Source organism: Halichoerus grypus, chromosome 15 (genome assembly GCF_964656455.1).
Source record: "Halichoerus grypus chromosome 15, mHalGry1.hap1.1, whole genome shotgun sequence".
In the NCBI taxonomy this organism is placed as follows: Eukaryota; Metazoa; Chordata; class Mammalia; order Carnivora; family Phocidae; genus Halichoerus; species Halichoerus grypus.
In genome coordinates, this window is record NC_135726.1 from 53,172,305 (window position 1) to 53,198,933 (window position 26,629).

At 57.3% G+C, this 26,629-nt stretch overlaps 2 protein-coding genes across 4 annotated transcripts in view; both read right to left on the bottom strand.

Annotated features, from left to right (window-relative positions):
• Positions 1-390: 390 nt before the first annotated feature.
• CABP5 (calcium binding protein 5) lies at positions 391-7,169 on the bottom strand. The gene is made up of 6 exons (XM_036099927.2): positions 7,107-7,169; positions 5,712-5,742; positions 5,026-5,169; positions 4,072-4,181; positions 1,915-2,062; positions 391-892 (listed from the first exon to the last, which is right to left on the bottom strand). Exons 1-6 carry the CDS (start codon positions 7,167-7,169, stop codon positions 867-869), a joined length of 522 nt encoding a protein of 173 aa, XP_035955820.2. The 3' UTR covers positions 391-866.
• Positions 7,170-10,078: 2,909 nt separating this feature from the next.
• LIG1 (DNA ligase 1) overlaps positions 10,079-26,629 on the bottom strand; it is a 35,608-nt gene continuing 19,057 nt past the window's right edge. For all 3 annotated transcript variants that reach the window (XM_036099785.2, XM_036099794.2, XM_036099779.2), the window contains exons 12-28: positions 26,271-26,443; positions 25,664-25,830; positions 25,204-25,280; positions 24,291-24,382; positions 23,980-24,079; positions 23,003-23,088; positions 22,139-22,254; positions 21,232-21,327; positions 19,127-19,237; positions 18,497-18,568; positions 16,429-16,573; positions 16,219-16,301; positions 14,789-14,941; positions 12,660-12,713; positions 11,933-12,076; positions 10,481-10,573; positions 10,079-10,362 (exon numbers count right to left, since the gene is read on the bottom strand). In XM_036099785.2, coding sequence (XP_035955678.2) covers positions 10,279-10,362; positions 10,481-10,573; positions 11,933-12,076; positions 12,660-12,713; positions 14,789-14,941; positions 16,219-16,301; positions 16,429-16,573; positions 18,497-18,568; positions 19,127-19,237; positions 21,232-21,327; positions 22,139-22,254; positions 23,003-23,088; positions 23,980-24,079; positions 24,291-24,382; positions 25,204-25,280; positions 25,664-25,830; positions 26,271-26,443 — 1,846 coding nt within the window. In that variant the 3' untranslated portion in view covers positions 10,079-10,278. The remainder of the gene's footprint in view (positions 10,363-10,480; positions 10,574-11,932; positions 12,077-12,659; positions 12,714-14,788; positions 14,942-16,218; positions 16,302-16,428; positions 16,574-18,496; positions 18,569-19,126; positions 19,238-21,231; positions 21,328-22,138; positions 22,255-23,002; positions 23,089-23,979; positions 24,080-24,290; positions 24,383-25,203; positions 25,281-25,663; positions 25,831-26,270; positions 26,444-26,629) is intronic.

The window sequence follows — 26,629 nt, forward strand, 5'->3', positions numbered from 1 at the left end:
GTCAGGGTGTGAGGGCTGGCACAATGTCCCCCCTAACAGAGGCTATCTCCCAGAGTGCCCAGGGCGGACACACAGGGGGGCTGGGGTTCCCAGGAACGGTTTCCACACCACCTGGCTGAGCTGAGAATTTGAGAACTCCTTGTCCTCCCTCTCTTTACATGATGATATTTTGCAGGGGATTAACCTCCCCCCTTCCAGGGATCAGCTTGCTCTAAACCCTGGTAATCCAGATTTATGATTTAATTCAGTGGCCTGAGTATCTTACACAAGGAAAAGGAAGTAGGAGACCGGAGGGAAAAAATAGACCGAGCTTCCGGGAAATCAACAAAACGGGCTAAGCTCACTTTGGAAGCCTCTTTAATTAACCATTTCCAAGCCCAGTCTTATCAGGAACCCCGTTTGTAGCCCCAAGATTGGCATGCCTCTCTCTTACTGACAGAAAGAAACTGAGGAGATCGGAAGCAACAACGGGGAAGGGTGGACTACAGGCTGAACTTTTTTGGGAGTCGGACCCAAGAGGACGCTGAGGAAGAGACTCTGGAGGGTCATAGGCATTAGGGATTAAGCAGTCAAAAGATGTCATTAACCTTTGGAATTGGGGGAGCAGCACTGACCCTAGTCCCAATCTCATTTCCATACGTAGACTCTTCCTTCTTAATCTCATTCTAGAGAGGTGCCCCTCACCCCACCCCGCCATCCGGGCAAAGCGATCACTTTCGGGCTAGCCTCAGCTCATGCTCTGTGGGGCCAGTCACCACGCACCCTCCCACCCTCTCTCCTGGAAGGGCCCAGGCGGGATTTGGTCCTCAGCAAGTGCTTGATCCACGTTGGCCAGGTGGGGAGTGAATGGGGCTTCCGGAACTTCCTCAGCGAGACATCATCTTCACAAACTCTGCAAAGAAAAGTCCCCGGTGAGGCATCTATTTGTAAAAACAGCGAGCATTCACTTTTGAGCCCTTACTGTGTGTGTCAGGGACCATGGGGGATCTTCGGGAAAGTCCTCGATGACCCCGTGTACCTCTGTTTCCTCATCTCCAAACTGGGAGTCACAGGACTACCATATACCTTCTATAGTCTTTCAGATGGTTAAACACGATCATGCTTATAGACACATGGACTGCTCAATAATAACTATGATTATCTGATTCCATCTTTTCAACCAGTTCTGGAGGAGTAAATATCATTTTACAGATAAGCAAACAGAGGCCAGTGAGGTTGACCAGTGCTCCTGAGATCACGTGGATGGTGAGTGGCAAAGCTTGGAAGGAACGCAGGGTGCCCCTGACTCTGCTCCATGACTCCATGCCAGGTGAACTCCAGGGCCCCACCCAGGTCCTCAGGTCAATCTGTCCCTCCCCTGCCTGGGCATCTGTCTCCTACCTCGTCCAGATTTCCAGTGATGCCCCCGGTACACCTGACCCTGGTGAGATCCAGCAGGCATCCAGCAATCATTTACTAAGTTGCGGTCATGCAATAAATATCTACCAAGCTTCCCTTTTGGGAATGAGAGAACAGATGGTTCAGAGAACATCCCTTACCCCCCTCCAGGATTTGACAGCCCGGGAGGTCAAACTCAACTCAAAGCAGCAAGGTCTGCAGTGATTACTCCCTTTGAGGGGAGAGGAGCAGACGATTCCCGAGGGATAGCTAAGACCTGAGAATGCACTGACGGGGAAGGTGCAGGAAGCGGAAGGAAGGTCAGGGAGAAAGGAACAGGATTTTGAGGACACAGAGCAGGGGCCAAGGGTGCCCCAGAGCACAGCGACTCAGAGAGAGGCTGTCGAAATGCGGAGTGGGTGGGGGGCAGACCATGGGTGCACTTGAATGCTGGATTAAGAATTTAGCTTTTGTCGTGGCCCCTGGGTGGCTCAGCGGGTTAAGCATCTGCCAGTGGCTGTCCCCACGCAATGTCACCTTCAAAGTCGACGGTACCGTCTCCGTTCACGTCGGCCTCCCGCACAACCTCCGAGATCTCTCGGGGCGTGAGCTTCTCTCCCAGGAGCCTCTGCATGGCTTGCTGCAGCTCCCCGAGGGTGATCTCCCCGTCTCCGTTGGTGTCAAACTGAGCAGAGCAGAGCGGTGATGTCAGCACAACAAGGGCACTGTTTACTGGCCATTCACTGTGGGTCAGGAACTAAGCTAAGGGCGTTTGCACACGGCACGTTGGCGTGTCAGCTCCCAGAAGGCGGGTCATCTGCACCGTCTTGTTCACTGCCCCGGGCCCAGCCCCCAGACGGCGCCTGCCACTCGGCACGCACCGCATAAATATTGGCTGAATTAATTAACTGTTTTCAAGCCTCCATGCTGCACACCCTTAACCAATCTACCAGAAAGTCTCGTACGTTCTATGTCCCGAGCACGGGACGCTGATGCTAACCTGGCCGAAGCCACCATCATCTCCTGCCTGGACTATCATGACAGCCCCCCTGATTGGTCCTCTGGCTCCCATCGTGGTCCACACATCAGGGCCTTGCGTTCATGTTCATTTAAAACAAATCAGGCGCCTGGGTGGCTCGGTGGGTTAAGCGTCTGCCTTCAGCTCAGGTCAGGATCTCAGGGTCCTGGGATCGAGTCCCGCATCGGGCTCCCTGCTCAGTGGGGAGCCTGCTTCTTCCTCTCCCACTGCCACTCCTCCTGCTTGTGCTCTCTCTCTCTCTCTCAAACAAATAAAATCTTAAAAAAAAAAAAGAAAGAAAAGGTAGATCCACACACCCAAGGTTTTCCAAAAGGAATGTTTCCCAGTAACTGAATTGCATATTTGTTTTTAAATTCAAACAAGTTGAATTTATATTCTGTTGAATGTAAACGGAAATTAAATAAATAATCGAATTGAAACTAATCAAAATTAGGGGCGCCTGGGTGGCTTAGTTGTTAAGCGGCTGCCTTCGGCTCAGGTCATGATCCCAGGGTCCTGGGATCGAGCCCCACATCTGGCTCTCTGCTCAGCAGGAAGCCTGCTTCTCCCTCTCCCACTCCCCCTGCTTGTGTTCCCTCTCTCGCTGTGTCTCTCTCTGTCAAATAAATAAATAAAATCTTTATAAAAAAAAAACAAACTGGTCAAAATTAGATAAAATGAAAAAAATGAGTTCCTCAGTCACACTTGCCATATATTGAGGGCTCGACATAATATGGCCAGGGGCTGCATTTTGGACAGAGCGTTTCGAGATCCCAGGAAGTTTTGTTGGACAATGCAGCTCTGGACCTCTATATGAAGCTGGGACAGAAAAAAAATCACACAGCTGGTAGGGGGAGATCTTCCTGGGATTTGGACCCATGTTTGCACAGCTCCAAAGTCTTTCCTTCCAAAGCCTACACTATTCTTTATTTTTGCCTCCTATATTGAAAGCTCTGAGGAAAGAGCTTTATTTATTTCTTTATTTTTAAAGATTTTATTTATCTATTTGAGAGAGAGAGAGCGAGATGGCGTGAGCTGGGGGAGAAGCAGAGGGAGAGGGAGAAGGACAAACAGACTCTGCTGAGCGTGGAGTCCGACATGGGGCTTGATCCACGACCCCAAGATCATGACCTGAGCCGAAACCAAGAGTCAGATGCTTAAGCCACTGAGCCACCCAGGTGCCCCTGAGGAATGCATTTTATTAGGGGATGAAAGCGAATTTCAGCAAGCCCCTTACCCTCCCTGGGTCTCATTTTCTAAGTGTCTCTACAGGTGGGTTAAACCAGATTATCTCTTTGCGTTCCCCTCTGGGATCTCAAATTATTGGATTCCTTCTTCCCATTGTGGGCATGGAGATTAGAGGTCCTAACATGTGTTCTGGGGATGGCAAGACCTCGGGTAAGATTTGTAAATTCCATGAGCCTCAATGTCCTCGTATGCATAACTGTGGTAAGTGGCGGCTTACCCCTACTGTTCTTTATGATGATTAAACTAAAGAATATATGTAGGGGACCTTGTGCCTTGCAAGTGTTTGGAAGACGTCATTTTCCTTCCCTATAAATCCCATTATAGTTTCCAAAAAACTTGGTTTAGGTGGGTTCCATCCACACTTGAAGACCAATCGTAGACCCCTGGGGTTTCCTTCAAGCACCAACACCATGAAACTCTTAACTCACTTCCTTGAAGGCATCTCTCATCTCCTGGATACCGATCATCCCTGCTGTTTCTGCAAGCAGTTTGGGAGTCATGAGCTCCACAAAATCGTCAAAGTCGACACGGCCACCCACTGAGGACAGAAGAGGCAGGTCTAGTGAGATTCCACGTAACCAACCCCCCATGACCTCGCTGGACCCTTCAAAGTCTGTTCAAGAGGGAGACCTGCTCTGATCTCTCTGCCTTCTGAGAGCTTTCCCTCTCAGCCAACCCAGGCCCCAGGGTCCCTCTAATCCCAACCCGGATGGACGGGTGCGTGGGTGGAAGTCACTAGCTGTCCCTGTGACCTTAGGCAAGTCTCTTAATTGGTTCAGATCTACATTTGCTTGTCTGTTGGTCTGTAGAAGGGGGAGCATGAATTCAGTGGGAGCCAAATCGCTTCCAGATAGGAACACGATCCCATCCGTGTTCAACCTTGTTTCCTCTGTGGCACGCCCGGAAGCAAACCCCAGAGCAATTCTGTGCCAGCTTCCTTCTCGAAATGAGCTCTGAAATCCATCCCAAGTTTGTTTCCAGCAGCAAATGTGGTTCCAATCTTGCCCTCTACTGATGCGTCTCAGCGGTCATGGTAATGACCTCCATTGATCACCACTACTGGAGGCTAAGCCTGACCTGCAACAGCTCCTTTATCGAAATCCCACAAGGAGTGACATCACCTCTGCCTGACAGGTGGGGAAACTGAGACTCAAGAGTGGGAGCTGACTCCACGTTTCAAAAGCACCACAATCGGTAAATGATAGAAGTGGTTCTTGGACCCAGATCTGCCTCTAAGAGTCACCCTTTTATCCCCTTCAAATGCTGTCTCCCTGAGTCCAGCCTGGATTGTTTGCTTCTAGGCTCCTAGTGACCCCTACCCTCTTCCCCCTTCCACCATAGCCCACCCCCACCCCCAGTGGTTCTTCCAGCCCTGGCCTCACAGTTCATGCGGATTTGCTGGCCCAGTTCAGTCAGCTCCATCTCGGTGGGCATGTAACCCATCGTCCTCATGAGATTCCCCAAATCCTTACAGGAGATGAACCCATCTCTGTCCTTGTCAAACTCAAGAAATGCTTCCTGAAGCTCTGAAAATTAAGAGAGAAGAACTTTGGGGGAACCTGAAACAGTCCATGGGGAAGACTGGCATCCCTTGAAACCATCAGGGAGGCACCAACTAGAGACTCCACAAAGGAGAAGACATCTTTGAAAACCAAAATTTCAAAAAGGAGTGATGTATGAAATGCAGGTGGAGACTGCAACGTGCAAGATCGAAATGTGCAAGAGGAATGATCCGTGAGACCACAAAGCGACAGCACCGCGGTCCTCCAAATTCTGGGGCAAAATTATGGGAAACTTCCAAACCACCAAAAGAAAAACCAACAGTTTTGAATCATCTTACAACTCATGCTTGTGTCCCTCCTGGGTCTCTGAGACACTTAGGAATGGGCGTGCCTTCTAAACACTTTGGGAGACTCCTAAGTGACCATCAAAAGGAGTTCCGCAAAATCACGGCTGAGTGGGAGGAGAGAGGGGTGTGAAGCTTTCGTGGGAAGGGTCTACCCTGAGATGCACAGAGAGCAGCCTAGTGGCAGATGACAATGAGGCGGCATTTGGGGACAGAGGTTACCTTCGATCTCATCTTGTCCCAGGGGTCTTTCCTGGAAAGGAATGCAGGGGAGAGGGAATTTGGAGGAGGTCAGGGATCCAATATCCACTTCTCCAAATGCATCGTCCCCTCCCTCCTCCGAGTGACCCCTCCCCTTTCCTGTTTCTCCTCCACCTCCCCATCCTCTTCCTTCTCCCACTTCCTGACTCCTACCCCTGACTGCTTCTCGCCCTCTTCCTCATCACTTCCCATTTCCTCTCTCCTATCCCGGAATCTTGATCTCTCTCCCTCTGTCTTTCCTGAACAGACATCCATCCCATTGTGCTGCAAGGGGGCCAGGGCATCCTATCCCCTCCTTTCTCTGGGACAAGAAAGCGAGGCTTGGAATCACAGCTAACCCGTGCTCAGAATGCCAATTTCGTTTAAACCTCAGAGGTAGGTAGGGGAGGTAGGACCAAACAGCGTTCCCATCTTACTTGAGAGGAAGCTGAGGAACAGAGAGGTTAAGGAAACAGCCTGAGGTCACACAGCTCCTAAGTGGCAGAGCCCCTCCCAGGGCAGGGAGACATTAAATCACTCCCTCGACGTCAGGTGCAGCAAGTGCTGAGATTTGAATTCTGAGTCAAAATTCTTTCCACTACACCCCCTTGATTCTTGCCCCACCCACCCCATTCTTTCTCCCAAGGGTTAGAAGCCGTTTGCGTGGGACCAGTGTTCAGTGGCATCCAGGCAGGATGATCATTGGGTACGGGGCACGCCACCTGGGGAACCCCACCAGCCTCTGGCCTCTCCCTTTATCCTTGGAGCCTTCCCCCCAGCTTCTCTTTCTTATTATCCCCTCCCCCGTCTCCCACCCTCCCTCCCTCTCTCTGGTCGCCTGAAAGCCTAGCAAGGAAGTGTAAGCCCCTTGGAATCAAAGCGAACTGATTGGACCCTGCCACTCCGTAACTGTATGAGGCAAGGGGCTTTGTGCCTCAGTCTCAGTGCCTGCATCTGTGAAATGGGAACGCAAGGGTGGCCAGCCTTACAAGGTGGTCCTGAGGATGAAATGACAGCAGGAAAGCACAGCCCTTTGCGCAGGGCCGGGCAGGCCGCAGTGCCTTGGTTAAGTGGCAGCTAATGTCATCGTCATCCTCGCTCTCTCTGGGTGTCCACAGAAACGGGTGGTGATGGACAGGGACATCCCAGTTCCCCTTTTATTGGTGGGTCTTCTCCCTCTCTCCTTTTTGCTGCTGACTTCTGATTTCACCCTCACCCACCTCACCGGCCCACGGAGCTCCCCGAATTCTACCTTCTCAGTCACGCGTCCCTGCCTGTGCCCCCCATCGGCTCCGGGTCCCTTGCACCTGTCACGCCCCTTCTTCCCCCACACCCAGCTCCCTTTGCCCTGCCCTTCCGCCTTGTCCACCACCTCACCCGCTGTTTCTCAGCGATGCCTTTCCTCAAGAAGATGCAGGCGGGGCCCATGGGAAACTGCATGGAGGGGCACGGCAGGGTGCACCAGGCACCAGGCACCAGGCTCCAGTCGGCTCCCCCTCCTCCCTGGCCCCCTCCTTCCCGTCCCCCTCAGCGGCTCGGCCTCCTTATCTTCCCTAGCACTCCTTTGCCAAGTCTTCCTGCCTCTCTGGGCCTCTCCCTCGGTCCTGGTGCCCGAGAGCTGTGACAGCTGGATCAGAAATCTCTCCCGGGGTTGGGGAGGGATCAGAGCTGTTCCTGCCTCCCCATCTGGCTTGAGTGAGGTGGAGGGGGCACCAGTCTCAGCCTCTGACCTTTTATCCCCAGAATAGAACTGGATGGTTTCGAAACCGGGGATTAGAGCAGAGGGCACCCATTCATTCGCGTTCCAGCGAGCCTGCGGGGTGCTCACTCCAAGCCCCGGGGGTTGGGAGGGGATCCAGACAGGGAGCCAGAGTTCAAATAGGGAGTGAGGGGGTGCCCACCGAGGGGCAGCGGGGCCCCGGGTGTTGGGGCCTGGGGGGGTGAGGATGCGCCGTGGGAGGGGAGCCCGGCGGGCCCTGCGAGAGTAGGAGCAGACTGAGGAGGTGTCTAATGCAGGTCCTGAGGATGTCCGCTCGCGGGGGCAGCGCCGTGTAGGGCGTGGACACAGGGTCAGGGCGAGAAGGGCGGCCCCGCCGAGCGGGATGGCAGTGCGGAAGGAGTCTGTGGGGTTGGGTGGAGGCACTGATTTGTACTGGGGGGTTTCCATACAGAGAGGGATGTAACAGTAAACAGACATCACGGTGTGCACGGGGACGTTGGTACATATGTCGTCGAGCTAAGAGGACACAGAAGCAGGGACGCCTCCGGCTACCAGGGCCTGACTTCTAAATCCCATTCTCCACGAAAAGGAGCCAAGTCCTGGGAGACAGGGCTGCTCCCATGTCTGGAGCAGGACAAGCATGAGCCTAAAACCTCTTGTGCCGTAAAGCAAGGACACAGTTGTGGGGTCACGGCAAGGAACACAGAGGTCAGAGGTCAGCCTGAAGAAGCTCCAGTGACCATATCAGGGGCAATTTGAAAATCCAAATAAATAACAGAGTATATAGGGTACCACAGGAAACCAGGAATCCATACAGACAGCAATAAAGTGCCAAGCTTGACAATATTTATTTACATCGCACAAGGTATCCCCTTACAAGATGCTAATTGCAAAGGAGGGTCACTTTATAGGGACACCGAGCAGACAGTATCTTAATGAAATGATTCAAATGAACATCATCAGTAACGTGACAAATCGAAATTATAAATTCGGTTCATGCGCAATTATGAATGAGCACTCCTGCCCCCGTCCCCTGCTGCCCTGCTCTGCACACACTCCCCAGGACTCAGCTCCGAGCACCGTCTGCCCTTGATGGTTTTGACAAGTTCTAGAAGCATTTCACCAGGGGTTAGATGTTCTAGCTGCCCTCCCCCACCCAGGCCCACCCGCCCCAGCCTCATCCCTTTACCAACCTCATCTCCAGCCATCAGCAGGATCTTGTCACTCCCAGACCTTCACTGCCTACAGGATTAGGTTCCACACCCTCGAGGGGGCACGCGAGGCTCCCCATGAGAGGCACTCTGGGCACAGGGCCTCCTGCGGACCACCCGGACCAAATCCTGGCCCTCCATCTCCTAGATAGTGGACCTAGGGAAAGTAACTTACATTCCTGTGCCTCAGTGTCCCCATCCGTCAAATGGGGTAATAAAAATTCCTATCCGGTGGGATTGTCGAGTGTCTTTGGTGAGGACGTCCCTGCCCAGCCCTGGTGGAGGGCCGGGCAGCCATGGCTGCTCAGGGCGGGGTGTTCACAGGGGTCTGCAGGGGCGTGGGGAGGAAGAGCATGTCCCCGGCCCCCTTTCCTCAGGAAGACTGGGTTCCATGCCTAAGGGAACCACGAGGCTGTACACAGAGCCAGACAGACGTGGGCATCCCCAGACACATAGCACTCAACACCAGTGTTATTTTGCCTTAAACATGCTGAGTTTGGTAAATATGGATGCACGTTAATTTGCTAGTCCTCTGAGGTAGAACTGTTATCAGTCAGAAACTCTTCTGGCCGTGAGAAACAAAAGCCATTTCACAGTGGGGTAGTCACACCGGGTTACACATCATAACTATTCCTTCACCCCGCGCCCCCCCAACCAGAAGCCCGCTGGGCAGCAGCTGGCCCCTGGGTCACCGGTTAAGAGAAAGTGGCTACTTTCCCTGAGGCTCCTGGCTTGTTCCTCATGATCACAAGGTGGTGGCCCAGGCGCCAACCATCACATCCACAGTAGTTGAGGCAGGCAGGCAGGCAGGGCTGCTCAACCAGGTCTCCTTTTTGATCAGGAAAACCAGCACCGACTACATGCTGGGCATTGTGCCGGGGCTGGGGACCCAAAGATGAGCAAACCTCATGGCTCAGGCCCCAGAACCAGCAGTCCCCAGTTGGTGGGCGCCAGAGCTGGGGGCGGCCTCACACAGTCACTGCACTGTCTCCCACGAGGCTGGGGCCCAGTGCCAGGCTGCTGGGTCAGAACCCCGGTGCGGGCCTGGGTGCCCACTTCCCTGCTCTGCGCTCCCCTCCATCTGTGGAGCAGGGCCCCCCACACTGCCTGCCTGGCAGGGGCGCTGCACGTTACTCGAGTTAACGTTCACGGTCTAGGCCGCCACAGTCCCCTACGATAGCCACTCACTGCGTGCGGCTGCTTACAGGAAAATTCATGAAAATGAAGTAAAATCCGCAATGGCTCAGTTGTCAGGTGCACTGGCCGCATTTCCGGTGCTCATCCTGCTTCCCAGCGTGGATGCAGGGTGTTTCCAGCGCCGCAGAGAATTCGGGAAGGTGCTAGCACGCCACACGCCACCCACGCGGGAGCTCCTGGAATTGTCCCCCCAGAGCCCAGCACACACCCTGACACGACAATGGGTGTTCAATAATTATTTATTGAAAGAAATGAGCAAATAAATCCCAGGCTCCGCTTAAGCCATCCCCACACACACACACACACACACCCGTGACACTCCAAACCCACGCGGCCGCAACACCAGGTCCGCCGAGCAACAGGACACCCCCGCGTCCCCACCTCCGCGCGCCCCGCCCCCAGCCCCTGGGCAGGCGGGAGCCTAGTAGAAATCTTCTGGGTCGGAGTCCAAGTCCGCGCCCTGCTGGTTCTGAATCTGACTCTGCTTCCTGTACAGGGAGGCCACCTGAGGACAGCAGGCGGGGGGCGGCAGTCAGAAGCCCCAGGGTTGCCCCCACCCCGTTCCAGAATCCGCCGAGAGAAGCTGGTCCAGCCAAGCAAGCCCACCCCGGCTGGGGCCTCACCTGGGCACTGGTGGTGGCCTCCTCGGGCTTCTTGTCTTCACGGACGCGGATAAACCGAGGGAAGCGAAGGGAGATCCCCTTCTCACCATCCACCTGGGGGAGGGGGTGAGGATGGAGACCCTCCTGGGGTCTAGCCCCCAGGCCACTCACGGCAGCAGGTCCCTAGCCCAGGTCTCCTCCCTGTGCCTGCCCCTCCAGCCTCGGCTTCCTGATCCATTCAATGGGGCTAAGCATAAAGATTAAATAAGGGAATAAAGCGCTTAGGACTGTACCTGGAGCATACTAAGTGCTTAAGGAACGCCAGTCCGGTAGCTGTGATCTAGGCTGTTGTTCTGTTCTTACCCTCAGGGCCAAGAGGCAGGGCAGCAGAGACGGGGTGTAGATTCGAGTACCAGAGGGCAGGGTTCAAATCCCAGCCCCCAACTCAGGGGCTGTGTGACCCCAGCCCAGTGACCTCGGCTCCCGGGCTCTACCTCTCCAGCTGTGCCAGGGACACTCAGTGCTTCGTGAGGACGGAATGGTGCGAGCAAGTGTGGGGCCTGTGAGCGCGGCGCCCGCTTTGCACGGAAGCTCCGTGAACGCTGGCCCTGCCACTTGTCACCAGGGGACCCTGACTGCTTAACATGGAGCCTGAGTGAGAAATTTTAAGACAAATTCAATTTAAGAATGTGAATTCTGGGGGGCGCCTGGGTGGCTCAGTTTGGCTCAGGTCATGATCTTGGGGTCGTGAGGTTGAGCCCCGCGCTGGGCTCTGCGCTCGGCAGTGAGTCTGCTTGAGATTCTCGCCCTCTGCACCCCCTACCCCTGCGCTCTCTCTAAAATAAGTAAATCTTAAAAAATAAATAAATAAAAATGAGTTCTGCCCTTAAATGGAAGTCCACTCCTACTCAGAAAAGCACATGCTAGCCAGATTTTAAAGGGTCAGAAGGAATCACAAAGGACGCACATTTTTAATTCAAGATTTCTGTTCCGGAGGAGAGAGTGAAGAGCTGCTCTAGCACCAGGCTGACCCTCGAGCTGGCGCTGAGGGCTGAGCCACCAGTCAGAGAGATCAGCCCGGGAATTTTAAAACTTGGTAGCGCGAAAATGAATTACGGTTGAGAAAGACGTGCGGCAGCTGAGGTCACTGCCCAGCAGGAAGTGTCCTAAAGCTCTTTATGCAGGAGAACTGTGTTTTCAAAAATCACTGAGGAGCCGAAGGTGAGGTTATGGTATTAAAGGAAACAATTTCACTGTTTACTTTCTACACGTGGGGAATTTTTTTTTTTTTAAATGGAGACTTTGACCCCGTTATCTGACACCCAAATAAAATGCGAGCTCAAGCTTTCCTAGTTACTATCAGCCCGGAACACAGGCGTGGGCTCCATGACCCCCTGCTCCCCATCTCCCGTCTGGAAGGTCGACCCTGGGTCCCTCCTGCTGCCTGCAGCCCGTGGTGCCCCGGCTACTCACCAGGCCCCGGGCAGCGGGGTAGATGGGGGACAGGGACAGATCGGCACATTTCACCTCCCACACGGCGCTGGGGTCCAGCCAGTGGTCGGGGGCCACGGCGCCGTCCGCCCGGACATAGGAGCGTGGGGTGGGCAGCACCAGGGCCTGCGGGGAACAGCAGTGGGGAACAGCAGTGGCGTGAGGAGGACAGGGTCTCAGGTCTCAAAGTCAAGGCCGGGGGTTGGGCGGTTGGGGAGAGAGGAAAGGAGGAGGAAAATGGGGGATGGGGATAGACGGTGATATAGACATGCCTGAAGGTAAGAGCCTGGGCGGGGATGAGGGGGAACGAGGGGAAGAAACGAGACAGAGAGCCAGAGAGAGAACCAAAGAATGTCACAGAGACAGAGGCACCAACACACAGGAAAGGGAGTCGTACCCCCAAAACGCCCGTGACCGTGCCACAAACACTCCCAGTTACTAGGGGCTTCCCCAGCCCTGTCGGGATTCACTCAGGGCTGCCTCAGGGATCCCTGCGATAGTGCCCTCTCTGTGACTCGCCCTCCGGCAGTGGAGGCTCCCTGACCCACGTCCTACGCTAGCAGCTGCCAGACCTGGGGCTTGACCCTGGACACATGGGGCTCCCGGGCCAGCTCCAGCACCTGCTGCCCCTGAGAGGGTGGGGGCTCAGAGCCCCGCACGCACACAGAGCGAGCCGTGCCGGGAGAGGTGGAGAGGCCACACCGCTCACCTGGAGCCTCTGGTAATGCTCCTCCAGCTCCTCGTCACTGAAACCAGTTCCGAGCTGCGGGAAGGACAGGGGACGTCAGAGGGTCGGGGTGCGGCCTGTGGCCGGGCATTTCCCCCCCTGCCCCTGCCCCTGTGGACCCGGATCTGTGCATACCGGAGGCCCCCACCCTACCCTGGCCTAACCAGAACCCACAGAGACCACAGTGGAAGTGTGGCGGGGGCCGGGGGGGGTGCTGGGCGCAGAGCACAGGTGGGGAACACCTCTCCCAGTGGCATCCCCCCTCCCCCGCCCACCCGCTGCCCTTCACTTGCCAGGGCAGCCCTCACTCCGTCCGCTCTGCCCCCTGGCCCAGGTGCTGCTCCACTGGGCTCCCCCGCATCCCACCTGCCCCAGAACAGGGTGTCCTCTCCAATCTCCACGCCGCCGAGCATCTTCCCTCACCTACCCACATCGTCAAGCCTAACAACTCGCTGCCGGCAAATGTAGCGAGACAGACGTCTTCAAACTACGGATATAAAATGCTAACCGGAAAGACCTTTTTGCATCGAGAGCCTTAAAGAGTGTCTCGGGCAGGCAGCTCTCTCAGAAAGCTGTTCTGGGTAAGCAGTGTAGATGGTGCCGGGTTGGGGCCCTGACGTACTTGTGAATGGTTAAGACCACCTCCGTCACGGGTCGCATGGGCTAATAAGCACTGCGTGCAGCGCAGATTCCCTCATAAGAACAACGCCAGCCACGAGGGAACCAGCCAGCCACAGGGAGCTGGTCCAGGACGTGGGGCGCACACATCTTTTTGAAAACTCTTCCACAAGCGTTTGTGAAAAATTCTGGGCCACTTCGCTAACGCAGTCAGAGGCCAGTCGAGGAAGGCCCCCTGACCGTCAGTTACAGGAAGAACCGGCCATTACAGAGGCCACCCCAAGCCTCCGTGGTGGGCTCCCACAGCAGAGGCCCCCACAGGGAAAGATGGACTCTGATCTCCTACAAGAAAGCGACCACCCCAGCAACTCAGCCCCCCAGAAACCATCCTCCCCCTGGACTGGTGCTTTTTTTCCCCAATGGCCTTTTGTTCAAAACAACCCCTCCCACTGCCTCCTTCTTCTCCATAAAATAACACTCCTCTCCTTCGTGGGATGGGCCTATGGTTTTGCCACAGCTTGTGCATCCCGGAACTGCAATTCTCTGCTATTTCTGAATAAACCCATTTTTGCTGGTAAAATAACGGACCGTTTATTTTTAAGCTTAACACATTCAAGTTGTGCTTCTAGAAGTTCTGAACACAAGGGCAAACACTCTAATGTTTTTTAACATTATGCTACTTAAATGTATCTGACGGTATTTAAAACACGGTATTTATAAGACAAAAAGCAGGGGAAAAAAAAAAAAATCCTGACATACAAAGATCATAGCTTTGTAAAAGTATAAATAAGACATTCCCTCAAATCTTACTAGTGGTTAGCTCTAGGCACAGGAATTGTAGGTAATTGTTTATTCTGTTTCTGGGGCAAAAGCCTCACATTTGTTGGATCAAATGTATATACAGCTTTAATGTATATAGCTTTGAACAAAAACCAAAACCACTACATCTTTCAAGCTCCCCTGTGCATGGGAGTGGGCCATGGAGCAAAATTCTGACCCACGCCACAGAAGGTGCTCGCTGGCTGAGGCTGATGCGGGTGACACATCCCTCTGCTCGGGGCCTTCCTCCTTCCTGCTGCTTGGAGTGTGCATGGCCATGATGGCTGGAGCTCCTGCAGCCACATTATGAAGATGAGGTCGGAAGCACATGACAAAACCCCTGGGCGGGGAGAGAAGCCTGGGTCCCCAGTGACATCAGAGAGCCTGCCGCCGGCCCCCCCTTCAGACTTCTCATTACATGAGAGAAAAATAAATCCCTTGTAAGCCATCCTCATCTGCAGCTGAACTCAATTCCTGACATAGCTTCCTTACAACTTTTTATGATAGTGCATTTCTCTATGTGAAGCAAGAATTACTTATAGGATCAGAAAAAGCAAATAAAAACTAGAAAAAAAAATAATCCTACATAGGACATGAGAGCCTCTTAGTTCAGCCCCACAGCCCCCCTCACTCCGCGACTGAGTGGAATCTACTTCCCTCCTGCCTCCCGGCACCTTGCATATGGCCTGGAGCTCCTCACTCTCCTCGTCGTAGGCGGCCAGCAGGAAGCCCCCATAGCGGCCAGCCCGCTTGCCACGGCCCAGGTAGGCGCCAATCACCACGAGGTCCAGGGTGTCGCCCACACCATCGAGGTAGTCCTTCTTCAGCTAGGAAAGGAAGGCAGGAGGTGAGGGGGCGCTGCCGAGGCGTGGACCTCCCTGCTGGAGGCTCATCGGTGGGAGGAGCAGGGTTGGGGTGAGTCTAAGGAGAGCTCCCGTAGAGAAGACCAAGGATGGCCACCAGGCTAAGGCTGGACCTGGGAGGAGCTTCTGGACTTCCAGAGCCCATGGGAAAGAGACGACCCAAGTGGGAAGAGCCAGCGGGACTGAGGGGACAAGTCAGACGGAGACCTTGGGGGTCCCCCTTGGGTCCCCCTCTCCCTCAGGACAGAGACACATTCCACTCACTCCTTCACACGGAAACATTCATCATTTGTTCCAGAAACACTAAGTGCCAGGCAGGACTCAGCCTCGGGGATGCAGCAGGGAAAGTGTCCTAAGACAGGAAACGCTCATACCCTCCCAGCTGCTGACAGTTTGGGGGGCGGAGAAAGACCACAGGCCGCTAACACACGCCCGGGAAACCCAGCCAGCTCCACTCCAGCTCATCTCCTGCTGCAGTCCTCTCGCCCCGCTCCAGGCAAGCCTCCTGCTCGTGGGCTCCCGCTCTGCCCAGCACCGCCCACCCCCAACCATCCACCATTCACAGCCAGACAGATGTCTTGTGCAAAAAGACAACCGGACCATGGGACTTCCTGCCTAAAACCTCCACTGGCTTCTCAAAACCCAGAATATTTTACAACGACCCCCGAGGCACTGTATGATCTGAAACCGGCTCTCCACCCCAACCTCACCTTGCACCTCAATCGCCTTGCTCCCTGCACACGCAGAGCTTGTTCCTATCTCAGGGCCTTTGCACTTGCTGCCCCCACCCTTCTCCTAGGTGTTCTATCCCAGATCTCCACGTGGCTGACCCTTTCCTATCATCTGTGTCTCGACCCAAGCGTCCGCTCTGGAGAGGCCTCTCCCCACGACCAGACCACTGTAAGATCCTCGCTGGCCCCTGACCTTGACTTGTTTTCTCCACAATGCTCATCACCCCCGACGTCATCTCCTTTATGTCATGGCTGACTCCCTTCTCGCCGGCCCCACTCGACACAGAGGACAAGCTCAGAGAACAGAGACCTCATCTAGCCGGGGCAGCTCTCAACTGATTCCTGGTGAATCCATTCATGAGGGTGTGCAGAGGGGTGGTCTCCGGCTGGCTGGACTGTGAGGCAGCAGGGGCCGAGAAAAGGCTCCTGCACTCACACAGGGTGAGGTGGGGACCAGAAACCCGGATGGAGAGACGGCTGGATGTGGGAAGGGCAGCCGGGGCAGCTCACCTTCAGCCAGTTGTGGGATCTCTTGGCGATCTCGTAGGTGGCATCGACGTCCAGGGTTTTCACCATCAGCCCCTCGCAGGAGTCTGAAGGGACACATGGACGGGTGGCCTTCGTGAAGCCCTGGTCTGGGACAGCCGGCCGGAGCCGCAGGCTTCCAGTGAAATCTTGTGGGCTGGGGCGCACACGGCGGCCAGCCCCGGACCCCCTCACCTTTCACAGACTGCTCCAGGAACTCGGCGATCTGCTCCGTGTCCTTGGTGTCCAGGGAGGTGGCGAAGACAAACTCGCCCTCCGTCTGCACGAAGTTCTCCCGGAGAAGCTGCCGGCGTCGGGAAAGCGGCTCACGCACCAGGGACTGGTGGGGGGGGGGAGGGGAGGAAGGGAGCGGGAAGAGACAGAGAGGAAGGGACGTCACTGTGGAGGAGACGAAGCCCGAGCCTGGGAGACACAGGACGCCCGTGCGTCTCCAGCCACCACTCGGCTCCCGACGGAACGCCCCGCCAGGAGGGACCAGGCCTGCACGAGGGTTGCGAGCGCCGAAAGGACCGATTTCAAGGGCAGGTCGAGAGCAGCGAGGGCGCTGGAGGCTGGAGCAGACTCCTGTTATCATGGCTACGGTTCCTTGTTCAACACGGGTTGAACAGAGCCGGAAAGAAGCCGACGACCACAGGGGTGTAACGTAAACGTGTTTCCGTTTTAATCCAGGGCTCGGCAACCCTGTCCCACAAAGAACCAGACAGTAAACATTCTTGGCTCTGCGGGCTACTCGGGCTGTCGCAACCGCTCACCCTTGGGCTGCCGGGCACAAGTAAGTGGACGGGTGCGTGGTTACGTCCCCACAAAACCTTCTGTACAGACAAGACAGGCCCGTAGGCCTTCATCTACCGAGCCCTGAGGGAGACCGAATCCCTCGTGGGAAAACACTGCTTGCTTTATACCGTAGAACAGGCTCCCCAACCTTCTGGAAGTTAATCCACGACCTGTGATCTTATTAACCACACCCTTTCATGTTCTGTACACGCTCCTGATGGACAGGCACAGCCCTGCTGGACATCACGCAAGCCGATTCGAGGCTGAATTTGGCAGGGAGCCTTGTTCTTACAAACTACCAGGCAGGCTGGGGAAGAAGTCTCCTAGCTCCCTCTCGCCATCCATCCCCGAGGGAGGTGTGGCTCTCCTCCACCAGGCCGAGGTGGGATGCTTCCTCAGATGGGGAGCTCACTCCTTCTGTTCTGTTCCATCACTGCAAGGGGATGGAACTTGTCTCAACAGCCCCAAACTCACTCATTCTGAGTCTAGATTCACTCTGAGACTCTCCTAAGGGGAGACTCTAGAATAAAGGCGGTGATTGATCCTAGTAGTGATAAGGAAGCGGAGACTCAGAGAGGCTGAGTCATTTATCTGCAGCCCCACAGCCAGGAAAGGAGAGCTGGGATGTGAAAGCAGGTGGTCGGGCTCCAGATTCTTAACCCATGCCCTGGAGCAGCAGTTCTCAAAACTCTCCAGTCTCGGGACCCCCTCACACTCTTGAAACCTGCTGAGGACTCACTCGAGAGCTTCTGTGTATGTGGGTTACATCTCTGGATATTTACCACAGTAATGACGATGTATCAGCTACTAAATCACATGTTAATATTTGCTATACTAGAAGTGAGAAATCTAGACATTTATTAATTCGTTTAAAAATAACACCTCCAGGGACGCCTGGGTGGCTCAGTCGTTAAGCGTCTGCCTTCAGCTCAGGTCATGATCCCAGGCTCCTGGGATCGAGTCCCACATCGGGCTCCCTGCTCAGCAGGAAGCCTGCTTCTCCCTCTCCCACTCCCCCTGCTTGTGTTCCCTCTCTCGCCGTGTCTCTCTGTCAAATAAATAAAATCTTAAAAAAAAAAACAAACAAAAAAAACACCTCCAGTATGTTAACCCAACAACGTATTTTCATGAAACGTGCCTATGTTAGAAAAAAAATTAGTGAGAAGTGGGGGCATCAGTTTACATTCTTGCAACTTCTTCAATGTCTGGCTTTTCACGGAGCTGGGCCCTCCCGTGTGCGGCCGTCCGCATTCAGACGGCTGCCACACAGGAGAATCTGCCTGCACGGCTGCGGAGCTGGGAAAGGCAGGCAGGGCCTCACAGACTCCCCCGAGAGGGTCCTGGAGACACCCGCAGGGGTCCTCGGGCCACACTTTGAGAACCGCTGCCCGAGCGTGGCCACTCAGACCGCCGGCTCCCAAGCTCGCACACCGCCCCCATCTGCCCCCAGACATGCAGCCGGACTCACCTGTCCATCGAGGTAGATGAGGTCGAAGGCGTACACACACACCTGCACCTGGATCTCTGCCGCGTCCACCTCCTGGGTTGGGCAGAAGGGAGAGCAGGGCTGGGGGCGGTGGCATGAGGTGTGGTTGCCGTGCCTCCCATCATGCCCCAGGCAGACACCTGTCACCTACCACTCTCCCCTTCTCTCCAGCCAATAGGCCACACACCCATGAGGATGACAATGCTCCTAGCTCCGGGCTCCGCATGGTGATGGCTCTCAGCTAATCCCAACACCCTCACTCCCCTTTGTCAAGTATTTGCTCTCCTAGCCTCCCTTGTAGCTAATGGTGCTGACAGGACACAGTTCTGGCCAATGAGGGTAAAGAAGTTTGCTGGGGCACAGGTTGGGGGGGGCGGTCCTGGAACAGATCTTTCATGATAAAACAGAGACACAGGAAAATGGCTCTTTCCCCCTTTGTACTTGGCATGCTGGGATGAGAATGCAATGGCTGGAGCTATGGCAGCCACACTGTAAAAGGCAGCAAGAACTGTATCCCAGCGGACACTCTATCCTTCTGGGGATGGGGCAGGGCTGGGAGGAAGAGGAGAAAGTGTGGGACTATGGCAGGCAGCGGAGGAGGGCGGAGGCTACCTTGCGTTTGCGGGTGGTAAGCACTTGGAATGGCTGGATCTGCTTCTTTTCCCGGTCCCAAGCCACGGCTTCCGTGTCCAGGATGAAGGATGTGACTGACGGGAGTTTAATCTGAAAGGTGAAGAGGGAGACCCAGGGCCGCTGAGAGGTAGAGGATGAGGACAAAACACAGGCCCAGAGAAACAAATGTTCTTTTCCTTCCACAGCTCTGAAAATCCACCCACGAATTGATGCTAACTTAAAGATGCACATATGGATATATACCCTCTTCTCATTTCCCACAAGGAGGAGAAAAACAAACTTTTCTGAGACTTACTACTTGGTCCCATAAGCTGGAAACCCAGTGGCCTTTGTCAGTTCCCCGTGAACTTGTCCACTTCCCCTCTGAAATCTCTAAGCCGCCCACAACTTACTGAGCCCAGTCCAGCCGAGGCCACATCATCCTCCTGGTCTCCCTGCTCCTGCACGGACCCCGTGTCTAACCTGCTCTCCTCACAGCAGAGTGCTCTGAGCAAACCCCAAATCTGATCTCAGTGCATCCCTGCTAAAAACCATCCCGGGCTCCCCAAAGCTGTGGGGGCTCTTCCCCTGGTCAGCCCCTGGCCCTTCCTCACCTCACCAGGCCCTTTCAGACTCTGCACCCCAGCATGCTAGCCTCTCCTGTTTTGTGGATTGGCTAGGCCCCTTCAACCACAGGGCCTTTGCACATGCTAATCACTCTAGAATGCCTGTCCTTATTCTTCACCTGCACGGGGAGGACTTCTTTTCCCTCAAAGGAACATTGCTGCACAACACCAGATGCCATCCTTCATGCTGCATCCTGGGGCCGTGCACGGTGGCGGCCTGCCTTGCTGACATCGGGCCTAGGTCAAGTCTGACTCTTACAGAGGCTCACAGAATGGGGGTCCTTCAGAGCCCAGGTCTCCACATACAACTACAGAGCCAGCAGCGGGACGCTCCGACGAAGATCTGCCTGCCCTGCTAGGCCCGAGCTGGGTGTAGCCTGTCTAAGCTGCGTCCCCAGCCTCCTGCACGGGGCTCAGCCCGGAGCAGATGCCCAGGAAACACTTGCCCAATGAATGAGCAAAAGCAGCCAGATACAAAAGACCCCGAAGTGAAGGATACCACTCGCGGGAAGCTGGTTGCTTCTGGGAGCTGGATGGGGATGCAGCTTGGCATGGGACCCAAGATAACAATTTAGAGTGATACGTACATGGAAATGTCTTATGTTTACGTGGGTGTGCATAAACGCGCCCAAACTCGCCAAACCACGTACGCTACGATCAGAACCCTGCATAGACATTACACCCACCACACGGGCTCATCCATCTGCTAGTAAAACGGACTGGAAACACCAGCGCTGGGCTAACAAGAGCTCCACTACCATCTGTAACCTGCTGTTAGGTCTGTCCTTGCGGCTCCGGGAAAGCGCCAACTTCCTAATCAACTAGGGGCAGGCAAGGAGGGCTGTCTGACCGACTCCCAAAACAGGCCCAAGGCGCCCGGGAGCAGAGAAGCCCCGGCCTATTCCGGCTGAGGGGCTGATCTGCAGGCAGGCTCCCTCCACCCACATCCCAACCGCCTCTCCCCGTCAGAGCGAGATTCTGGCTTTCCCGGCCGCTGCTGCACCACGGGGCCCAGTGCTGGGCGGTGACCCCAAGCCAGAGGCGGCTGGCGGCGGGGCTGGGGGAGGGATCCAGAAAGCATTAACTCTCCTCAGGGGAGGGGAGAGTAGAAGGCCGGAACCGCTTGCCCATCTTTCTGTCTGAAGTGTGGCACCTATCTGGGGACGATTGGGGGACAAGCGTTGGGATGAAAAGCCGACCAGCCAAGGACAGCAGAGGATAGAGACAGAAATGAATGGCTTCTGGGGGACTTTGGTGCACAGCTGAGCCAGGCTAGGGCCACCCACCCTGATTTCGTTGAGAAAAAAAAAAAAGCATCTGCTTAAGCCTCTGGGAGGTGGGTGTTGCATTACTGAGGCCGAAGGCACTCCGCTCTCCTGCGGACAGTCCCGCTGCGCCCAGCTGGCCTGGACGGGCCGCAGTTCTCTGTACCCATATCTACAGCCCCCGCGAGAGGGGAAGTAGGCGGCAGACGCCCACCTTGGGGATGCGGCTGATGATGTCCGGGTACTTCCCGGTATTGTCTTCCTGATTCCTGCTGAAGATCTTCACCTCCCCGCCTTCCAGGACGTGGATCTGCGGCAGTGGGGGAGGGGAGAGGGACTCAGAGCCCAGCCCACCCCAGCTGGCCCCAGACCCACCTTCACCGGCAGACGGTTCCAGAAGCTCTGGAGGAGGAACCGGTGCAGAGACCTGAGTAAGTCATCTCCTCCATCCACACAGCGCCTCCCACCCGTTCTGGAAGCCCCTGCCATCTCCTTCCTCACCCTCCCTATCCACCACCCCCCACCACCCTGGATGCTCAAGTGCCTTGCTGTGTCTAAGCGGATTTGCCTGGGTGTTAAGTCGTAAATATCGCCCTGAATTTACTGTTAACTTTCATACCGTCCGGTCACAGTCCGTCAGCAGGACCACGAATGTGCCGCCTTACACGCACATGTCACGGCCTCAAAGCACCGACGAGCGCGTCACCCAGCGCACTCACTCCTCCGTCCCCGCGATCAACAGGGCAGCCCCAGCTCCCCCCCAGGACAGGAGAGCCACGAGAAGCATCCTTACAGACCCAACCAGGGACGTCCCTGGCACGGGGGCGCCTCCCACGGCAGCTGTTACAGCAGGGCACGGGCGAAGCCCACATTTTCTTCAACTCCCACGGCCGTGGGTCAGGGACTTTGCCGATTTTATCAAATAAAATGGACTTTCAGGTAAGCCCGGGAGGTGGTTATTAACACGACCGCTGCGGGACGGCGGAAAGTGAAGCCTGAGATGCACAAGGTCACACGGGCGCTCTGTGGCGGGAGGCACTCTGAGCTCGGGTCTGACCCACCCCAGGGCCCCGCTCTCGGCCACCTTCCGTCCTGCCGCAGGGAGGCGTCCGCCCCCATACCTGCGCCCTCTGCCCGTCGTATTTGTACTCGCAGGTGAAAGCTGCCTCCTCGAAGCGTTTCAGGACCTCGCTGACACCACGGGTGGGGTGCGCCAACATCGGTTTCAGGGGAACCCCTGGGAGGGGAGGAGCGAGAGAGTTAGAGTAAACTGGGAGAGGCGCCAGCGACATGTCTGATTGGTGGGGGGGGGGGGGCAGAGACAGCCAGCTGTGCCCCAGGACCCATTCTCCCTTCTGAGTAAGAGAAGACCACGTCCTCCCGGCTCAGGCAGGCAGCTGGCCTCCCAGCTCGGCACAGTCCCAGCCTCCCTTGCAGCGAGGGAAGGCCGCGTGATTAGAATGCGTGCGTGGTGGTGTGCACGAGGTCTGGGTCACGTCCTCACCCCTCTTCTCTCTCTCCCTCTTCTCTGATCTAGAAACCTGAGCCACCTCTGATCGTGCACATTAGGGTGAAAACCTTGGGACGATAAAGTGACAGGAGGAAGGAACCTCAGTTCCCAGAGGGGTCCCTGGAGCCCAGCCACGTATCCTCCCTGATCACCTGCCTTCCTCTGGACTCTTATGTGCGAGAGGAACATTCTGTCCGGCCCGAACCACTGCTCTTGGGGTATCTCTGTCACAGCATGCACCCACACCCCACCTAATCCAGAGGAGGACTCCAAACAGAAAAGGGATGGCTTTCCGCACAGGGAACGAAATTCGATTTTGGAGGCAAGAGGAGGAATCTGCAGGTTCTTAGAGGGATGGAGGAAGCTAAGGCCGGGAGGAGGGAGTGGAGGCTGCAGGAAGGCCGTCCGCCACTCCGTGGCCCTGGAGCCGGCTCTGCCCGGCGTGGGGCTGTGGTCACTCCCGAGGGGCTGGTACCTGGGCTCAGCTTGCAGTGCTCCGGGAGGCGCTCCAGGCCGTGCTCCAGCAGCACAGGGATGATCCGGTCCAGGTCGGGCACCTCGCTGGGGTGGGGGCAAGAACTAGCTGGCAGGTGTCTTTCCAGAACTCTGACAGCCTGGAAAGCCTGTGCTCTGGCTACAAGATGCACCTCTGCCAGTCTGTCACCTTGTCCAGGGGTCTGCTCTCACCCACCCCGGACTCTGGCTGTCTCTGTCACGCTCCCGCCCCAGCACCACTGCACATCGCTCTGTCTCCCTCGCTCTGGGCCTGCCGTCACCCCTACCTGTCACCAGGAGACCAGTGACCCTCTACCTGAGCTACACATTAGAACCACTCAAGGATGGATTAAGAAATTTCTCCAAGGCCCGGCCCCACCTCCCAGGAGTTTGACAGAGCTGGCCGGGGACCGGCTGGGGAGCACCCCGTGGTCAGAGTGGAGACCACTGTCCTGGCCCTGGGAGGGTGGGGGTGGTCCGCAGGGTCGGTCCCTGCCCTGTGACCCAGCGAGCGGCCCCGAGGGCGTTTGCAGAAATGCTCCTAGGCCCTCCTGCCGCTGACACCCTCTCTGGGCACTCACCATCTCGCTGTGGCCCTGTCACCCCATGGATGTCCTAACCCCTCACTCTGCGTCAGTCACCAGCCCTGCTCTGGTTCTCTTCGGGCCTCTGCGCATGTGCGGTCCTGCTGGGAACTCCCAGATGTCGTGCCGCTCGCACCTGCGGCCAGCATCTCCTCCCTGCTCCCTGTGCCCTCGTCCCTGGTCCTAGTCGCTGTCCCCCGCCTCATGCCCGGCACCAATCTTGTCTGGGTCACCACCCCTGCTCTGTCACCAGCCCCACGATGGTCACTAGTGCTTGCTAGCCGCCGGCCCCGCCCACGTCGCACGTGGCCCTCGGAGCTGAGCCCACCGCCCCTCCGGCCCTCCCACTCTGCCCACGGGCCCCGGATCTCACCAGAACGTCTGCTTCAGGATCATGCCTTGCTCCTCTAGCCACGTCTTTCGGGCCTCCGCTGTCCTGCCCTTCCCAGCATCCACGACGGCCGGGGGTGATTCTAAGACCAGACGCGCCGGCAGAGGCTTTGGGACGGGCCCGACCCCTCGGCTACCCCGGGGCACAGCGGGTGGCATGTGGGCAACAAGGAAGGGGGACAAGGCTGCCAGGGAAGGAACCTGGAGGGCAGCGGGGGCGCAAGGACCTCAGGGAAAGGAGAGCGGCCCGGTTAACTGCAGAGCGGGGCGCGGAGACCGGCCGCAGGGCCTCACCTTGGCCTGGGGGCGTGAGGCTCACGGCCTGGGCGAGCGCGGCCACCACCGACTGCTCCGCCAGCCCGAGGCGCAGCCGGCCGCTCAGGGCTCTGGGAAGACAGCAGGGGAGGGGGAGCGGGCTGGTCGCCACCCACCCTCCCCGTCTTGCCCTCTACCCCCTGCCCCTGCCTCCCTGCCTCCCCCACCTTGAGCCTCTGGAACCCTCTCCTCAAAACCGGAACCACCTTCAGGGCCGGAAGGGACCCACGGCATCACATGGCCCCACTGAACAGACGGGGAAACGGAGGCCGGCCTCTAATAGCCGCGGCCGCTGGCCTTCCCTGGGGCAGAACTGGGGGCCTCGCGGTGTCTTCACCTCTCTTCTCAGCTGCCCTCCGGGGAAGCGGTGAGGCTCGGGGAGGGCGAGCCGGGGCACAGCGGGCCTGGAAACGGGACACGGCCTCCCCGGAGGTGCCACGGGACGTGCCGCCCAACAGCCTGCCCCGCACAGGCCCGGCTCTGAGCCAGGGGCCTCCGTCTACCCTTCCACAGAGCCGGCCGAGGGTAAGGGGCCTGCCCGGCAGCGCCGGGGGAGAGACCGACAGGACACCACGCCGAGCACCGCACTCCCAAGAAACGCTCGGTGATGGGGGCTGCCGGGACGTCATTCCCACGCTCACGGCAACCGCCTGGCCCCCCGCCTGCACCGCTCCCGCCGAGGCCAAGGCACACGTCACTAACCAATCCCAGCACCTCTTAGCCACGAGCCCCAGGCCGCGAGGAGATGAGCCGCCCGGGGAAAGGGACCCTGTGTGCTCAGTCCAGCCCCTCAGGGCCCTGTGTGCGGGCGGTCAGGGCACCAGCGGGACCCCCACGGCCGGTCCCTCCCTCTCTCCCGCCGCCGCTCCCAGCCTCCCAGGCCCACGCCTACCTGGCGATGTATCGGGCTTCCGAGTGGCGGCAGGCGACAAAGAGGCCTTTGATGACATCCATCTTCTTGGCTGTGGACTGAAGCGGGTCGAGCAGTCAGTGCCTGGGGCGAAGGGAGGGGACGACACCTCCTCCCGGCTGGCCCCCTGGAATACGTGCCCCTGCCGTTACCCCACTCCCACTTCCCGCCGCGCGGTGATGCAGTAAGGAAGGCCGGCTCCAGCCCGCCTCCCCCCCTCGCTCTATTCAGCAGGTATTTACTGTCCCGCGTCCTGTCACGCGGCCGCAGCAAAGCAGGTGCTAGAATCTCAAGAGGAGACCCCCTGGCCCACAAGCAGGCCCGAAGCGACCCAGTCCCAGAGAGTGTGACCGGAAGGCCCCCTTGCCACACGCGTGGCTCCAGGTCCCCGAGGGGAAGGGCAGAGGGTCCAGGCGCAGGGCTGCCCCCCTGCCCCACTCACAGCACTGCCGGCCAGCCGGGCGATGTCTCGGAACTTGGTGAAGACCCCGGCGGCAGTGAGAGCGGGCGGGGGCAGCATGAGTCTCTGGGTGCTGCGGCTGTTCTCGGCCACCAGCCCCACGTCGCCCTTCTCAGCTGCCTCGGCCTTGACAGACTCCAGCTGCCGCCCTTGGGGTGGAGGGAACAGTGGTGAGGGGGACGCGGGGGGCTGTGTGTCTGTCTCGGGTCCTCTCTGCCCACACCTGGCCCGGCCCCCCACCCCACTCCTACCACAAACACCGAGCAGCGGAGGCCCTGCTCACGGTCTCCCCGCATCTCCCCTCAGCCCTCCAGGCTCTGTCACCTCCCTGGGCTCCGGGCCTCAGTCCCAGCCCCCTTGTCCTGCTCCCTCTGCATGCCCATCTTCCCAGCCCCCCTTCCACCCCCACGGTGCTGGGGCTCCCTCACCTGAACCAGCGCCCCACGTTCCCCCCATCGCACCGACCTGTCCCGTCGGCCCCTCTCCCCACCTTCAGAGCCCCCTCTGCTGTCTCTCACATCCTCCCCACCTCTGCATCTTCTCCCTCGGAGCCCCCCACCCTGGAACTGCCACCACACCCCCTGCTTACCCGTGGCCTGGGCCACCGCCTTGAGGAGGACGCCGTCACCGACGCCAAGCTCCAGGCCCTGCTGGGGTGGCCCGAGGCGGTTGAGGCTGAGGTAGAGGATGGGGAGGAGGTCTGGAGGTGACAGGGCCACCACGGAACGGAGCAAGTTGCTCAGCGTCTCCACCATCCGGAGCCTGGGGGAGGGGGCAGGGGTGTGACCTCCTGGCATTTCGGGGTCAAAGTTGGGGGGCGGGAGGAAAGGACCCCGGGGAAGGAGAAGAGGAGGAGCTCGAGTCCGGGCCCAGGTGGTGGCCTGAGCCACAGGCCCAGCCACAGATGCTGGCGGGAGGGTGAGCCTGCTCCATGCTTACGACGAAGAT

What these genes read in the sequence shown, in the direction of transcription:
- CABP5 (XM_036099927.2), bottom strand. Translation starts at nt 7,169, where the DNA reads ATGCAGTTTCCCATGGGCCCCGCCTGCATCTTCTTGAGGAAAGGCATC. An exon ending in GCATCGCTGAGAAACAGCGG is followed by an intron (nt 5,743 to 7,106) that starts GTGAGGTGGTGG and finishes ATTCCTTTCCAG; the next exon opens with GAAAGACCCCTGGGACAAGA. An exon ending in GGGACAAGATGAGATCGAAG is followed by an intron (nt 5,170 to 5,711) that starts GTAACCTCTGTC and finishes CTTAATTTTCAG; the next exon opens with AGCTTCAGGAAGCATTTCTT.